Below are 16,828 nucleotides of genomic sequence, written 5' to 3'. Positions count from 1 at the left end.
TTGATGTTAGTTATCTCGTTGTATGTCTGTATTAGTTTGTCTATTTATTTATAATAGGTTCAAATGGAGTACATTTATAATTACCAATAGTATAATTATATAAACATAAGCTCTCTATTTGCTATCTAGCTGGCTAGCTATCTAACTAGCTAGCTAGCTCTCTATTTGCTATCTAGCTGGCTAGTTATCTATCTCGCTAGCTATTAGCTATCTATTAGCTCGTGAGCTAGCTTTCTATCTATATTTGATTTACTTTCGGGTGGAGTGAACGCTGGCGCGTGGCTGCCGCTGTTCAGTCCAGTATTTTTTAAAATATATACATAATACAACAATCGCGAAAGTATGAACGTTTATTTATATGTACTACTCAATCATAATTTAAAACAACATTTTTGGAAGAATGCCTTGTCAACTCGCGGTGGCCACAACGCAGAAAGCGTTGAATGGCGTTCGCACAAGACAGGAACCCTCTCAGCTGGATGTTCGCGTTTCACCCCGGAACTGTAATTGGTGCACCGTCCTTCAACATAAGCATACCGGCCGGCTCTTAGGTAAGGTGAATACTGTATTAAATTGTACTGTACGAGGTGGCGTGTAAACATCCACGTTTTCGTTCGCAAAAGTCGAGTACACTCTAAAATTAAACAAATGGGCTAATGTTGAAATTAGAACACACTCTGAAAGTAAACTAACGGGCTCATGTCACCTTGAAAGGACGATACTGTTTTCAATTAATAAAACTGTATTAAGCTTGTTTCCCTTTTACGTACAGCTTTAGGTACTGTTTTGCTCGGCATGTAGAAAAAGCTGTTTACCTGCTGTGTACAATGATGAATATTCGTTGTTGTTGTTGTTTTAAACTTATTTGATGGTCTGTACGGTTTCCACACATCTGCCCTTAATTGCGTTGGCTTTTTCTCCGTACTCCGAGTTCCTCCCACTGCATAGATTATAAAATGTACTTCACCCTCGGTGGTGGGTGCTTTTACAGCACATCAGAAATCTGTGGCAAATCAAGCCATTCTAGTATTTTATTTGGTCAGCTAAGAACCATTTCAACATTATTTTCTCAGTTCCTGGGATTGGCCAGGTATTTGTATTATCCGGGTGAGAGCAAAAATCATGGAGACTTTCCTGTCCCGCTCTTCAAAATATTGTAAATTAACTCAAACAACCTTCGGTGTGAATGCTTCTTTCACCATCATCTTTATTGCCAAGTATGTAGAACACACAAGGAATTTGTCTCCGGTAGAACACGCTGCACTCGTATCATCAGAATAAAAATCTTTGTCTCTTTGTCCCCACAGATTGATCGGTTCAACGGAATAGGCTCACATGTGACCCAGGTGAGGACAATGATTGCACAAGACACAGAAATACCTCGACGCAAGTAGACATCATTATTTGTCTTTCAGATTGTGATAGAGCAGGGGCGGGGAACTTCTGGCTCGCCAGCCATATCTGGCTCTTTTGATGATTGCATCCGGCTCGCCGATAAAACTTAATACATATTCTCGCTTTTTCGCTGTTCATTTCCTGTTTGGGCCGCAGTTGGCGGAAAGCGCAATTTTGATTGGATGATACTGGCCGTTCATGTTGAAACAGGTAAACGCCCCTTTTAAATAAGCCCGACGAGTTTAAAAAAATGATGAGTATCGTACACTTGAGGTTGAATGGATGGAAGGATTCGCCTTTGTGGAGTGAAAAAGGTTCTGATTCTACTTTACATTGAAACAATACCGTCGATGAAACAGTCGAATGTCAGTGGCACTTTGACAAGCCCCGTGCGAACGTTAGCGTCAGTATATTTCTGCGAGAGACAGCAGAAAGCAAGCGTGCAAGCTAATGAGCTGTGTGCAGGCTAGCTAGCACTAACCTTGCCTATGAACCCGGCCACTTGACTTTCATTCCGATCGTTTGCCTGGATTTTTTTTTTATCAATGATGAGGAACTGAAAATTATTCATATTAATGGTGAGTATTTTCACAAAGTTATTTTAAATAATATATTCTGACATTTTGTTGAAATCACGTGCGTGCGTGTTTGCGTGTGTGTTTGCGTGTGTGTGTGTGTGTGTGGGTGTGGCTCTCACTGAAAAACACTTCTAAATATTTTACTTTAAGGTGGTCTTTGTCAAAAAGGTTCCTGACCCCTTTTATTATTTTATTATGATTTCAAAGCTCTGTATTTGCTAATATTAAATATGTATGTGCTAGGAGTCCCTAAATGGAATAATAATAATAATACATTTCATTTTAAGCACCTTTCACTGCTTTCGAGGTCACAAGCATCGGTACTATAATAAATAAAATACAATCACAAATAGAATACAATAAATAAAATACAATTATAAATAGAAACAAGAGAGAGAGCTAAACAGAAAATGCAATTTTAAATAGGTATAGAGGATGATTTAATATATATTACAGTGTATATATATATTAAAAATGATATCTAACACTCTTGTTTTGTTTTATTTGCTCAGTTGAGGAGGAGACGACTGCCTTGTTGAATCATGAAGACGCTGTAGACCAAATTAAAAAGCTGATTCCTGAGATTCATATCTTTAAAAAACAAGAGATGTTAGCCACGGTGAGGTTTTAAAGTGGAACCATTCTGAGGGACCATGTTGTCAACCATGTTGTCAACAAGATATGTCACTGCACGCTCTGCTCTAAAGCGGAGATGTTGCAGCAAAGCCACTGTCCACATTGACTTTTGGTCTTTCAAGGCAAGCCAATGTTTTTTTACCAACGCAGTCCAGAGGAAAACTCATACGTGGACCACAGTATCCTCGCCGAGGATAAACCAAAAACTGGTATATGCCCAAGCTCCAGCGTTTGGAGACAGAGTAGCCGTGATCGATGGTAGCGGGAATCATAGCTACGAGCAACTGTATGCTAGCAGCTTAGGCCTAGCGGGAAGAATCAACGCCACACTCCGCTCTGACTTTGGACGCCGAGAAGGTTCTTCAATCTCCTTCCTGTGCGCAAACGATGCGTCCTACACGGTGGCCCAGTGGGCTATTTGGATGACCGGTGGGACGGCGGTTCCGTTGTACAGAAAACACCCGGCCTCAGAACTGGAGTATGTCATCTCAGACTCCCAGAGTGCACTGCTGCTGGCGGGGCACCCCTATGCTGAAATCCTGGAGCCCTTAGCACGGAAACTGGGTGTGCCTTGTCTGACTCTTCCCCCCACTTCCGCACTTGACACTTTAAACAAGAGTCGAGACATGGAGGACGTCAGCACGGACTGGAAAGGCCAACCGGCCATGATCATCTACACGAGTGGCACGACCGGGAGGCCCAAAGGTGTTCTTCACACGCACAGCAGCATCCAAGCCATGGTCAATATTTTTCTCACTTTCAATTTTTTCATTTATGTTTGTTCTTGCCGTTCAAGGACGACCGTCACCATTTTTTTTGTTTCCTAACTGACATCAGAAAAAAAACGTTTGATACCATCTAAAATAGCCAAAAGACGCTAATTTTTACCCATTCTAAACTCCTTGAAGCCATTGTTTTGATTCTGGAGCAAGGCAGTTTGTGAAGGAGTATCCTGGCGTGACGTCACCAGCAAGGGGGCGGGACTTTCTGAATCTCCCCAGTTTTTTGTGGCAGTTTTAGGACACTTGAAGTCATTTTTATTGGTGTTTTGCATTTGACTAAAAATATCAGCCTGCATGTTTTGGCTATTTTAGATGCTATCAAACATTTTTCTGCCGTCAGTTAGGAAACAAAAAAAATGGTGAACGAATGAAATGAACACGTGCGTCTGCGTGAAGGTTAGTCTCGAAATTTTCCCATTGTGGGACGATGAAAGACTTTCTGATTCTGATCACCGTTTGTCGTACGGTTGGCGGGCAAGCAGTTCAGGGTGTAAGCCCAAGTTCAGGTGGGGTCGTGGATATGCGGATCCGGAAAAAAAAAAATCATTTCTCACGCGCAGCCGTTGGAAATCACTGCCGTATCGAACCACTGCAAATCAATCTCTCAATCAAGACAATTAAAATCTCATCACAATCCATATTCATGTTCAAATAAAGTTGGGCAGTGTCATTATTTGAACCCATTGAGCTTCTCAGAAGATAATTAACTCTTGATTATTTTTATTCACGTATTTAAGAAAGAAAATGATAGCCCTCCAATCGTCATTTTTAATTTTGAGCCTTTCTACAGGATGTGTCAGGCATAGAGGAGAGTTCCACTTCATTACGCCATTAATCCAAAACACGTTTTTAAATTCAACAACTGTGTAGACATCTTGTAGACAATCATCTGTGTAGACACACACGCACACATGCACACTGGCTCTTTGATTAGCATAATTCCTCTTTTGTTCCAGTCTAGCTTTTTTAATTAGCTCTAATTTATGCCATTAAAGATCTCACAAAGATTTGGCTGTATCCATTTTCAAGTCAAATTGACCCACTTGTCCATTAGTGTGGAAAATCAAATCATTCCGAATGATGTCATTTGTCTCCGCTCAATCTGTGATTGTGAGGAGGAGTTGCTTGATGAATTTTTTTTCTCCTTTCTTGGAACGAAACAAATTCAAGCTATCAAAGTTGCGGGAAAAGTTCATGTTTTAAATTAAGGATTCGTCTGAGTGCTTTTTTTTGTGGTCCAGCCGAACATGTCTGAGTAAAAAAAAAACCACAACCAACACCATTTTTTTGTTTCCTAACTGACATCAGAAAAGCGTTTGATAGCATCGAAAATACTCAAAACACGCAGGCTGATATTTTTAGTCAAATACACCAAAACACCAATAAAAATGACTTCAAGTGTCCCAAAACTGCCCCAAAATGAGCTTGGAACTGGGCAGATTCAGACATTCCCGCCCCCTTGTTGTTGATGTCACGCCAACATACTCCTTCACAAACTGCCTTGCTCCAGAATCAACACAATGGCTTCAAAGAGTTCAGATTGGGAGAAGATGCTTTCCTGTTACTCACCCAGTTATGAATATGATTCAAATTGTTCTGAAGAGGAAAGCATCAATATTTGAAATCTATTAAACAAGTCCTTCCGTATCAATTTGAGCCGTCTGGACTCCAATGTAGCACCCGGAAAATGCACAAGATGGCACACAAGCTTCGTTGGAAATGGGCTGATTCGTCCGCTGGGAATTTGTGTCAACTTACACCTTCTTTATGCGTGTTACCGCCATTGGCTGCCACACAAAACGATTCACCATGGCGTTATTGATGTCTGATTTCGGACGAAAAAAAGTACCCAAAATGCATTGTGTGTCACTCTCTCTGTCAGGGGGCGTTCCAAATGTGGCGTCACGTGGGGATCGTCATGAACTCGAAAAGTCTTCAAAGGTCAAATCTAGCTCTATGTGCTGGAATCTTTGTCAAATGCGCTCAGTCGAAGTCATTTGACACATTATGGACGCAACTTGTCCGGGGTCGTCCCTTAAGCGATCAAAGTAAGACTATTTCCTCATCTAAACACTTGCACACTTATTATCGCATTTCTGAGTGGGGAATTTGTGTCCTTTCACACAGATCTCGATGAGAATGCCCAACAAGACGAAACAGTCATTTACCATCTAATCTGAACAACATTGACCTGATTATATTAACAGCAGGCGGTATTATTCCTCTGAAAGCCACCACCCACCCACCTCTCCCGTCCGTGTCATGCTAATTGTGTTTATCAGTCGCGTCAGGATTCAAAACAAGGACGAGTGGCGTGTTTTGACGGACGATGTATTCCATTTTCAAAGAAGTCTGAAATAATCCTCATTGTTGACCTTCTCAGGTCCGATGTCTGGTCTCCGAGTGGGCGTGGTCCCAAGATGACGTCATCCTCCACACGCTGCCGCTCCACCACGTCCACGGCATCGTCAACAAGCTGCTATGCCCTCTCTGGGTCGGCGCCACTTGCGTCATGCTCCCTGAATTCCATCCTCAAAAGGTTGACATTGCTCTTAACTTAACTCATTCGCTGCCATTCCCAAATTTATTTGGGAATTGAAAAGTGTGACATTCCCGAATTTGTTCTGGTTTTGGGTTTTCTTGCGGAGGGTGCCGATAAAGCGCTGGTTAGACCACTAGCAATGTTTTTTCCCTGGAAGAAAATCCTCTTGATCCAGGTCAAACGACAAAAAAAGATTAATGTTGAATTAATACTGCTCTGACACTGTCAAAAAATAAATTCAGTCATACCTACGCTTACGAACTTCCCATAAAGTGTGCCTAAGGCGAAAAGTGTATCTTCCAAACATTAATTTCCCATAGGAAACCATTAAAAATGAGAATAATCCTTTTCCAGGTCCCCATAAAACATAATTTTCTACTAAGTAAGCCTTAAAACTACACAAAATACACCTGATTGTGTATATAACAAATGTGCTATTGTATTGTAATTAAAGAAATAAACTGTACTGATAATAAAGTCGTTTTATTGACCATTGTGATGGCCGTTGATGTAGTTGCCTCTTGATGATATCAGACGATATCCGGCAATAATACCCTCACACACACTGTCCCCTGCTTGCTGCTTTTCGTTAATCCTTCTATTGCCTGTGACCGTTGCTTAGACAACACAGAAACACCCTTAGCCACACGTAGCAATGGTCGACTTTGCATACTGGTACGCTAAGTCCCACAAACGCACACCTCGTTTGTGTTTTTCGATGATCTCCTTCTTCTGCGCGACCGTCATTTTCTTTTTTGTCCTCTTTGGCTTAACACTAGCATGTGGTCTTTTCCGTTCCCATAAAAGCAAAAGTACTCCACTCCATCACAAACCACATCAGCACTCAAAGAAAGGGGTGCCGAAAAGTAGTCCGCCAGCCACCGTGACGCTGTGTGGTTTGGTTCGTCCGCCGAAAACTAGTTTGTCAGCCAAGACTATATCTTCTTTTTCTTCTTTTCCTTTCAGCTTTTCCCTTCAAGGGGTCAGTCGCCACAGCGAAATAGCGTCCTTCATATGCTCACGAATTTAATGTTCAAGAGCGTTCGTAAGCCGAGGTATCACTGTTTAGGTATTGTATTATATTTTGTACAGGTGCCCTCATTTCAAGCTCGGATCACTCCAGACCCATATAACTTAGGAATTAACTCTTTTTTCTGCTGAAAGAAGAGAGTCTAGGGTTTCTTACGCTGCATTGAATGTTTATAAAGTCCTGAAACTCAATATTCTTTGGGTCTTGGAATTTGAGTGACAATGACAAAAACCCTGACACTGGAGTGGACACATGTTTGCACATTATTTAGCAGTGAATGAGTTAATCACGAAAATGTGGTTGTTGTTTTCGGGTGTGGCAAAAGTCGTCAGAGATACCAGCTAAAAACAGAAAAATTAGCAGTAGAAAAGACAAATATTTGTACTGTGTTGCTTTGCACCGCTGTTGTTTTGCTGTTCTCTTGAGTGCTTCAACTCTCAAGACCTAATTTCCTTTTTTGCGGTTATCGCTGTCTCGTCCTCCGTTTGACTTTTCTCCTCTCTCTTCTTCTCTTCTCCGTCGGTCCCCCTCCTCTCATCCCTTCTCTCGCTGTCCGGTTAAGTGTTTCGAGCCCGGTGATTAATTTCCCCGTGTGGCTTTTGTATCTGACCGATGCCGACTCGCGGTAAGCGCTTAAGCAGTGGATCAATCGATGAGCCGACATTGAAGAATGATGTCGCTCGTTTGGCCCTGAGAAAAGGAATGTGTCTTTGGGAAGACAAAAGGACTGACGATTGGACTGTTTTGCTAACATATAGCGCTCGACGTTTCAGAGGACCTCGAGAGCTTTAATGGCTGTGTGCATAGATGGGAGGCGAAGACCCATGAAGGACGCTCGGATCTGTCAGAAAGCTCATTGCGACACTCCCGTTGCCATCAGTATTCGACTGTTATCCCTGACCTTGCGAAGCAGACCACAAAGCTCATTCCCGGAGAAAGACAAAAAAGGGCTTCATTGTCCTTCACAAGTAGGAGTTGCTTGATGAAATGCTCAAGAGTCGGTTTGTTTTATCCCTCAAGTTCTCTGAAGGGTAAACCAGGCGCTACTTTTTCAAAGATATTCACGCGGTCCTCCAGAGGTGCAAAAATGTTCCTGTCGTCGACACCGCGTGACAGAGAGGGCAGATTGTTTTCAACTGAATTTCTTGCTCCAAATCGGCTATTAGAAAAATTACTCCTTGGCTGTTGTCAGAGCAGAAAGTGATTGGCTGACGCATTCGGATTTCAATGGTGTTAACGCAACACGGTGACCAAATGGGAGGTATAACGAGACAATGGCCGCGTCCATTATCACCAAATCCACTGACTGCTTAATTTAATCTTCATAATCAATTTATAGACGGAGCCGTAAAATGTTAGAATCTATTGGAAAAGTGTCTATCATCATTTCAGAGCAATCCAAGGCTGATTCTGGCGATTGTCTTTTTGGATGGAAAGCCAAATCAGATTCTCTTTCATAGATTCAAAGCAACTGAGGCACGTTATCGCGTCCGCCTTGCAGTATAAAGGCGCGGGTTCCATTGCGGAATACCGTGATACCTCGCTTTACGAACGCTGTGGCTAACGAACTTGTTGGCTTCCAAACATTAAATTCACGAGAATTTCTCCTAACAAGGAAATGGCAGCCGACTTTTTTTGCCCTCTATTACCCGCCCCCAGTTTTCAGTTATAGACGCACGTGATTGGTCAAAGACGCAGCAGTGTGGGTGCTTACAGAATCACAGACCTGCAAATAAAATAGATAGGCAGACGACAGAGAGAGAGTTAGAAAATGGATAGAAAACAGTCAAATTTGGACTCGTTTCAACTTTATTGATAGTTCAAAGGCCTAGTATTGTAATGAAAGAAATAAAATGTACTATATAATAAAGTGGTTTAATTTATCTTTGTGATGGTCGTTGACGGCTTGATGGAATGGACAGCTTTTTGCATAACGTGTCTCAAGGGGCTCTGGGTTGTCCATCTTGGAAGTTGTGATATTGCAACAGCAACAGATGCAAGCAGACACACTAGAAACTTCATGAATAGCTGGTTTCAAATTGTACAGATGGCTTGTGCGGGTTTTTTGTGGAGCCTGATTGAGGGGATATTTTAACCTTGCAGTCTACAATCTGCCTTTGAACTATCAATAAAGTTGAACCAAGTCCAAATTTCTCTGTTTTCTATCCGTTTTTTCACCATTTCACTTTTGTTTTTGTTTTTTTGTTTCAAGCTCTGTCGTCTCCCTTTCGTGTGTGTGTGTTTCTGTAACCCCTAACCCCGCTCACTGCTGCATGTGTCCTGCTATGTGTGTCCCCTCCCTCCTCTACCACGGATCTTGACCAATCACGTGCGGCTTCAACCAAAGACTGGGGGCGGGGAATAGAGGGAAAAAAAAGCCGCTGCCATTACAGGAGCTCCAAGAACCGTCTCGTTTGCAAACGACACATCACTCATTGTTGCGCTCCGTGTGTTTCCCGAAAAATAGTTTGTATGCCAAGATTATATTCTCGCGAATTTGTAAGGCGAGAAGTTGGTTAACTAAAGCGTTTGCAAGCCGAGGTATCACTGTGCTAATGTGAGCCAGCCTCCACCTTTGGTTTGCTTTGAATGCATCTCGTATGCTGACAGAGTCATTTCATACGAAAAGCCGGCATTTGTATTTCAGCCCTCCCTCCTCTACCTTGAGCGCAGGTCCCCCGGTAAGCTCAGCGAAGTGTTCAGCATGCAGCCCGTGCATTTTGGCTTCCCGCTGCATGCTTGTCCCTGAGGTGGAGGCTAGCTTTTTGACGGACATAAATTGCCTTCCGAGCGGATTTGGCGGAATCGCTCCACTGGACTTGACGGACAGCCGCCCGCAGTGGTCAAGTAAGAGCCGGTTCATAATTTGCCAGTCGCTATCTACCGGAAGCTGCCACACCCTCCTGTTTGACCAGCTTGTAATATGACCTTATTGGGGAAAAAAAAAACAAATATGACAGATGATTACAAATATAGACTGCCTTGTTCGTGAAAAAAAAATCATTGGCACTGCCCTACCCACTCTCAAGGACCCTCCACATCCTGCCCACCACCTTTTACAGCGACCCCCCCCCCCCCGTCAGACAGGCGCCATCCCACCAAATTCAGCAGATATTTAAAGGACAACCGACACCATTTTTTTGTTTCCTAACTGACATCAGAAAAACGTTTGATAGCATCTCAAATAGCCAAAACACACAGGATGGTATTTTTAGTCAAATGCAAAACACCAACAAAAATGACTTCAAGTGTCCCAAAACTGACACAAAATGATGCCACAACGGAACTGGGCAGATTCATAAAGTCCCGCCCCCTTGTTCATGACGTCACTATTGGTCACACACTGCCTTGCTCCAGAATCAAAACAATGGCTTTAGAGAGTTCAGATTCGGAGAAGATGTTTTCTTGTTACTCATCCAGTTATGAATGAATGAAATGAAAAACACCGTGTTGATGGCGAAATTAGGAAAAAAACGACATCAATAACGCGATGGTGAATCGTTGTGTCGCAGCCAATGGCGTTAACACTCATAAAGAAGGTGTTAGTTGACACTAATTGCGTGCGGACAAATCAGCCCATTTCCAACGGCGCTTGGGCGCCATCTTGTCCATTTTCTGGGCGCGGCATTGGAGTCCAGGCAGTTCGAATCGATACGGAAGGACTTCTTGAATCGATTGCAAACATGTATGCTTTGCTCTTCAGAACTATTTGAATCATATTCATAACTGGATGAGTCACAAGAAAGCATCTTCTTCCAATCTGAACTCACTGAAGCCATTGTTTTAATTCTGGAGCAAGGCAGTTTGTGAAGGAGTATCCTGGCGTGACATCACGGACAAGGGGGCGGGACTTTCTGAATCCGCCCAGTTCTGAGCTCATTTTGTGGCAGTTTTGGGACACTTGAAGTTATTTTTTTTGGTGTTTTGCATTTGACTTAAAATATCAGCCTGGGTTTCTTGGCTATTTTAGATGCTATCAAATGTTATTTCTGATGTCAGTTAGGAAACAAAAAAAATGGTCTCAGTTGTCCTTTAATTGAAGAACACCTGTAGACTCTTTTGCACATCTTGTACCAGAACCCCCCCCCCCTCGCTCCCCCTCACAAATGTATGTTTACAGACCGAACAAGGGCAAGCGTTACCTTTCCTACGGAGCCGAAAGGCAACATTTGTCAAAGGGAGCCCCATCGCAAAGGCCCCGCGACTGGCCGGCGTGTCAGTTGTACCCCGCGGCATTCCTCAGTTTTCTGTCTCTGTGACCTTTTCAAACGCCGCCTTGCCTTTTTTGCCCCCCGCCCTCTTCTCTTGACAGCTTCAATATGAGGCTGCTTCCTCCGCCCGCATCCTTTCATTTGGATCAAATAACCAACACAAAACAGCTTTTTTATTATTAATGGCTTGCAAATGTGGATGTCGCCCTTTTGACAATATTTGTATCGGTCCTGTCCGTCAAGGACCTTATCGCCGCCATCCTTCTGTCCTCTTCAGGCAGAAGCTAAGCTCACCCCCCCCCCCCCACCCCTACCCCACTCTGTGCTTTCTTCCCAGGTATGGGAGATGCTGCTGAGCTCCAAAGCTCCCCGGGTGACTGTTTTTATGGCCGTGCCAACCATCTACTCCAAACTAATCCAGTACTACGAGCAGCACTTTACTCAACCGCATGTCAAGGACTTTGTCAAAGCGGTGTGCAAAGAGAGAATCAGGTAATTGCTTTTGACATCAACAACCGCGCGTGGGTAGTTTGTAGTTGACCCTGCGTGATGATACAGTCCACTTAACCCGATAATGCCTTTCGTATGACAATGATACCTCAGCTTATGAACTCAATTGGCTCCCAGAAAGTGTGTGTAAGGTAAAAAGTGTGTCTTCCAAACATTCATTTCCCATAGGAAACCATTAAAAATGAGAATCATCTGCTTAACAATAAAAATGTTTTCCACACCGCATTGTAAGGCGCTACAGTCGAAACCGGCTTATTCTACAGGGGGAAATCGAGTCGGTGGCTGCTGACAGTAGTTGCGGCTCACAATTACTTCACATACTGTATGTATAAGGTCATCTTTTCAAGAAAATCAAGGCTTTTGGGTGCGCCTTATACACTGGAAAACACGGTACAGTCATACCTCAGTTTACGATCTTAATTGGTCCCCAGAAAGTGTGTGTAAGGCGAAAAGTTTGTCTGACAAACATTTATTTCCCATAAGAAACCATTAAAAATGAGAATAATCCATTCCCAGGTCCCCATAAAACATAATTTTCCACTAAATAAGCCTTAAAACTGAACAAAATATACCTTATTTTATCTATAATAAAGGTGCTATTGTATTGTCATTAAAGAAATAAACTGTACTGTAGAATAAAGTCGTTTTATTGACCTTTGTGATGGTCGTTGATGTAGTTGCCTCTTGATGATATCCGAGTAAAGTTGCCGTGCTTTCTCTGCGATCATACCCTCACTCATGCTGTCCCCTGCTAGCGGCTTTTCGTTCATCCAAATCAACAGAAGTTTTTCAACCTCTTCCATTGCCTCAGACTGTTGCTTAGATAACACAGAAACACCTTTAGCCACACATAGCAATGGTTGACTTAACATACTTTACTGGGACGCTAAGTCACATAAATATGCACCTCGTTCGAGTATTTTTGATTCACCATGGAGTTATTTATGTAGTTTTCCTTCTTATTTCGCTATCAACACGCTGTTTTCAGATGAAAAAGGTAAATCCAATCCAATCCAAAATGCATTGTCTGTGTAAGCTCTCAGTTGCACAGGAATGGTCCATCGATGAAAAGGTTTCTTCAGCCGTCATCTGTACTTCTTTGAAAGCCGCGTGTATATATATATATATATATATATATATATATATATATATATATATATATATATATATATATATATATATATATACATACATACATACATATATATATATATATATATATATATATATATATATATATATATATATATATATATATATATATATATATGTGTGTGTGTGTGTGTGTGTGTGTGTGTGTGTGTGTGTGTGTGTGTGTGTGTGTGTGTGTGTGTATAACTACCAGTAAGACGTTAGTTTACTGACGAAGCTTCTTGGAAGGGGAGCGAAACGTCCGACACCTTCAAAGAAGTCCAGATGACGGCTGAAGAAACCTTTTCATCAAAATGCATTGTGTGTCGCTTTCTCAGTCAGGGGCGTTCCTTCCGTGATGTCACTTAGGGCATCGTCATCAACTCGAAAACAAGACTTCATGAATATTCATTGTGCGTCTTAAAAGGTAAAATCTAGCTCTATGCGGTGGAATCTTTGTCAAATGCGCTCAGTAGAAGTCATTTGACAAATGATGGACGCAACTTGTCCGGAGGTGTCGGTTGTCCTTTAAAGGACAAGACACATCTATTGTCTGGTTTCCTTCTTTAATCCCGTGCTTTGAAGATCCGACGTCTGACTGTCTCGCTTCAGGCTGATGGTTTCCGGCTCCGCCGCTCTCCCGCTGCCCACTCTGCAGCGCTGGGAGGACATCACGGGCCACACGTTGCTGGAACGCTACGGCATGACTGAAATCGGGATGGCGCTCTCCAACCCTCTGAAAGGCCCCCGAATTCCAGGTCAGCATTTTTTCTTTTGGTTTTTCAACATTTTTTTGGGGTGGTCATAATTCCACAAAGGTGTACTCAAGGTATTGGTGCTTAAAAGTGTGCCGTACCTAAAGTGTTGATTCGGACTTTTGAACCTATCAATCCGTCACTTAACATGAACTCATTCACTCCCAGACATGTACACAACTGTGTCCACTCCAGTGCCAGGGTTTTTGTCATTGTCACTCGAATTCCAGGACCCACAGAATATTGATTCAATGCAGTGTTAGGAAACCTTAGCCGCTCTTCTTTCATCAGAAAAAAAGTTAATTCCTAAATTATATGGGTCTGGAGTTATATGGGTTTGAAATGAGGGTGGCTGTCCAAAATACAATGCAATAATAATAATAATTCATCTTCATCATCATCATCATCACCACCCCATAACCATAACAATAATAATAATATATTTCATTTTTAAGCGCCTTTCAAAACTCCGAAGGTCACTTTTCAGTCAGTTTTTCTGTGGGTGAGAAACATTAGACTCTCTTCTGTCATCAGAAAAAAAAACAGCTATTTCCTAAATGACATGCGTCTGGAGTTATATGAGCTTGAAATGAGGGTGGTGTCCAAAATCCAATGCGATACATACATATTGGTTTATATAGCGCTTTAACAACTGCTGAAGCTGGAGAAAAGCGCTAACATGGAAAAACGGGAAATGCTGCCCGCTTGGGGAAAAGAAAACCATGGCCAGAGGCCATGGACAGCGCTTTATTGGCACCCAAGCAGGAAAACAACAAAACCCGTTGGTATAAAATACTTTGTTTTTGTCTTCATAAGGGTGGTGCACAGTCTTATTTATAATAGGCTGTCATTGAACTGTTGTCATTTTCGTGCTTATCGTCCGAAGCAATTTGAAAAGGAGAAGCTCCTCAATCGGAGAAAAAAAATGTCCCCATCCCATACTAGAGCAAATAGGGCAATCAGGCCAGTCGTCGATCTCATACTCAGGCAGGACAATAGAAGTAATCATTCAGAACAATAGGAGTAATCAGTGGAGCCGCAGGAAGTAGTCCTCTGCTCCCCTCAACCTGAGAGCAGGGACCAATCATAGCAGAGTCCCGCACCGCCACGTCTGGACAGTAGGGATATATATCGGGCCGAAACTACCAGTAAGACTTTAGTTCGCTGATGAAGCCTCTTGGATGAGAAGCAAAACGTCCGACACTTTGAAAGAAGTCCAGGTGACGTCTGAAGAAAGCTTTTCATCGATGGACCACTCCTGTACGACTGAGAGCTGACACAGACGTCCCCATCCCATGTCGATATTTCCCTCAAACATCCACAATTAAAAAGCCACGTTTTGAAATGAGGTCAGATCAGAAATGATTTCCTGTCTCCACCTTGTCCTCTCTTTGTTCATACCGCCATTCCCCGGCCACTTTTCCTGGTGACAGGTAAGACTAATTAGCCTTGCAGGTTGTCTGGTGAGGGGGGGGTTGACTTTGTTTATCGGTTGTGCCTTGTTTGGCATCCACCGAGAAACCCGCGTTTGATTCCTCTCGGGGAGTTTTTAGCAGGATTTTTAAAACGCTTGCGTCGTAACAGGCGCGGTTTGGTGCATGTTGAAGCGGGGCCTTTATTTTGTGTTATTTTTTTTTTATATGTCTTGAAATACAAAGTAGGTTAAAGTAGATCAATCGCAACCAGAATGAGCGGGTAGGGGCGTGGAAGGGCGCGGTTGTGTTTTCAAACAGCATTTCTTGTTCCTTTCGTCCCCTGACAACAAACCCATTTGATTGACAATATTTTTAGAGAGATTTTCCTGAATGTGGGGCATGTATTTTATTGTATTTTTTGGGAGGAGAGTGGCCTTCTCTCCTCCGCGTGCTTGTTACTATCGGATGATGAGTATTTTGTTCATCCAAATAAAAGCTGGAGTCGATGAACAGTACCTTCAAAGGGTTTATTTGCAGACTATTCCGGACACACATGATTTACAGACAATGGCTGTGTTGACATCATGGACACACAACATATTTATTATATCAGAAGGGCGCTATTAAGACTATGGCGCGACGCCGAGGCGGCATTCTGATTGTTGTCTTTTTCGGTCCCAAAAAAGCAAAAGTATCCACTCGATAACAAACCACGTCTGCCACGTATGCACTCAGAGAACGGGTGTGTGGAAAAGTAGTCCGGCAGCCACGGTGGCGCTGTTCGGCTGTGTGGTTTGGAGTTCTCCCGCCGAAAACTAGTCCACCAGCCATTATGGTGCTCCATGTGTTTTCCAAAAACTAGTTTGTATGCCAAGATTATATTCTCGCGAATTTAATGTTCGTAAGGTGAAAAATTTGCTCGCTAAAGCGTTCGTAAGCCGAGGTATCACTGTATTCTTACATTTCAATTTCACAACGTCCCAACTAAAGTCAGGTCAGGTCAAACCCTACAAATGTGATGATACCTGATCTTTGTGTTGCGCAATCAGACGTAGATCTCCACGACGATGTACTTCATTCCTAATGTGGAATAATGTGTGTTTGTGTGTCTGACAGGAGCTGCGGGACTGCCGATGCCCGGTGTGGATGTGCGCATCGTCACGAATAACATAACCAACACCACAATTGTGGAGGGAAACCACCGGGAGAGTCGGGTAGGTAATAACCGGTCGTCCACAGGTGTCAAAGTCAAGGTCCGGGGGCCAGACCCTGCCTGCCACATCATTTTATTCGGCCCGCGAGAGCAAATCAAGTATGCAAAGTGCCATGATGCTTGCTAACGTCCGAACCGAAATGTCAAATTGTCATTTGAAAACCACAATAACAGTCTAATTTAAAACAGATTCTTATCTTACAGACAGTGTATTGTCGGTGTTCAAATACCTGATATGTTTCGGCGTCTACTTCCGCCTTCGTCATTCGTCATTAGCCACGACGCTTGCCAAAGTCCCAACAAAAATTTCAAATTGTCGCATGTAAACCACAATATCAGGCATTATTCTTGATTTTGGATTAGAAAACTAGTTATTCATTAATTTATTGTGTGTGTAATATGTGGAGGGGACGAAACATTCGAATGGTTTCTCCAAATTCATAACGACCTTCGAGAGGAAACAGTAACTACAATGTGGCCCGCAACAAAAAAATTACTTCAGTCAAACCTGAACGTTGGCCCGATGCCTTACTTCCACCTTCACTCAAATGAAGACAAAAATAAAATAGTCCACTTTGATCACAGAAATAACTTGAGTGTGCTAAAAAGTAGCAAGAGGTCAAAATACAG

At 42.7% G+C, this 16,828-nt stretch overlaps 1 protein-coding gene across 6 annotated transcripts in view; it reads left to right on the top strand.

Annotated features, from left to right (window-relative positions):
• The first annotated feature begins 515 nt into the window (after window positions 1–515).
• The window catches only part of acsf3 (acyl-CoA synthetase family member 3), a 36,803-nt gene continuing 20,490 nt past the window's right edge, over window positions 516–16,828 (top strand). For 3 of the 6 annotated variants that reach the window (XM_088991362.1, XM_088991361.1, XM_088991358.1), the window contains exons 1-7: window positions 516–551; window positions 1,308–1,346; window positions 2,486–3,349; window positions 5,775–5,930; window positions 11,512–11,666; window positions 13,428–13,573; window positions 16,102–16,199. In XM_088991362.1, the coding sequence (XP_088847488.1) occupies window positions 2,627–3,349; window positions 5,775–5,930; window positions 11,512–11,666; window positions 13,428–13,573; window positions 16,102–16,199 (1,278 nt within the window). In that variant the 5' untranslated portion in view covers window positions 516–551; window positions 1,308–1,346; window positions 2,486–2,626. Of the gene's footprint in view, window positions 552–1,307; window positions 1,347–1,415; window positions 1,606–1,643; window positions 1,974–2,485; window positions 3,350–5,273; window positions 5,440–5,774; window positions 5,931–11,511; window positions 11,667–13,427; window positions 13,574–16,101; window positions 16,200–16,828 lie in introns of those variants that run through there. The other 3 variants (XM_088991359.1, XM_088991360.1, XM_088991363.1) reach the window with 3 other exon arrangements.

This window comes from Hippocampus bargibanti, linkage group LG03 (assembly GCF_051943395.1).
Source record: "Hippocampus bargibanti isolate YZ-2025 linkage group LG03, ASM5194339v1, whole genome shotgun sequence".
In the NCBI taxonomy this organism is placed as follows: domain Eukaryota; kingdom Metazoa; phylum Chordata; class Actinopteri; order Syngnathiformes; family Syngnathidae; genus Hippocampus; species Hippocampus bargibanti.
Note: the sequence above shows the minus strand (reverse complement) of the source record. Positions and strands in the feature narration are given on the sequence as shown.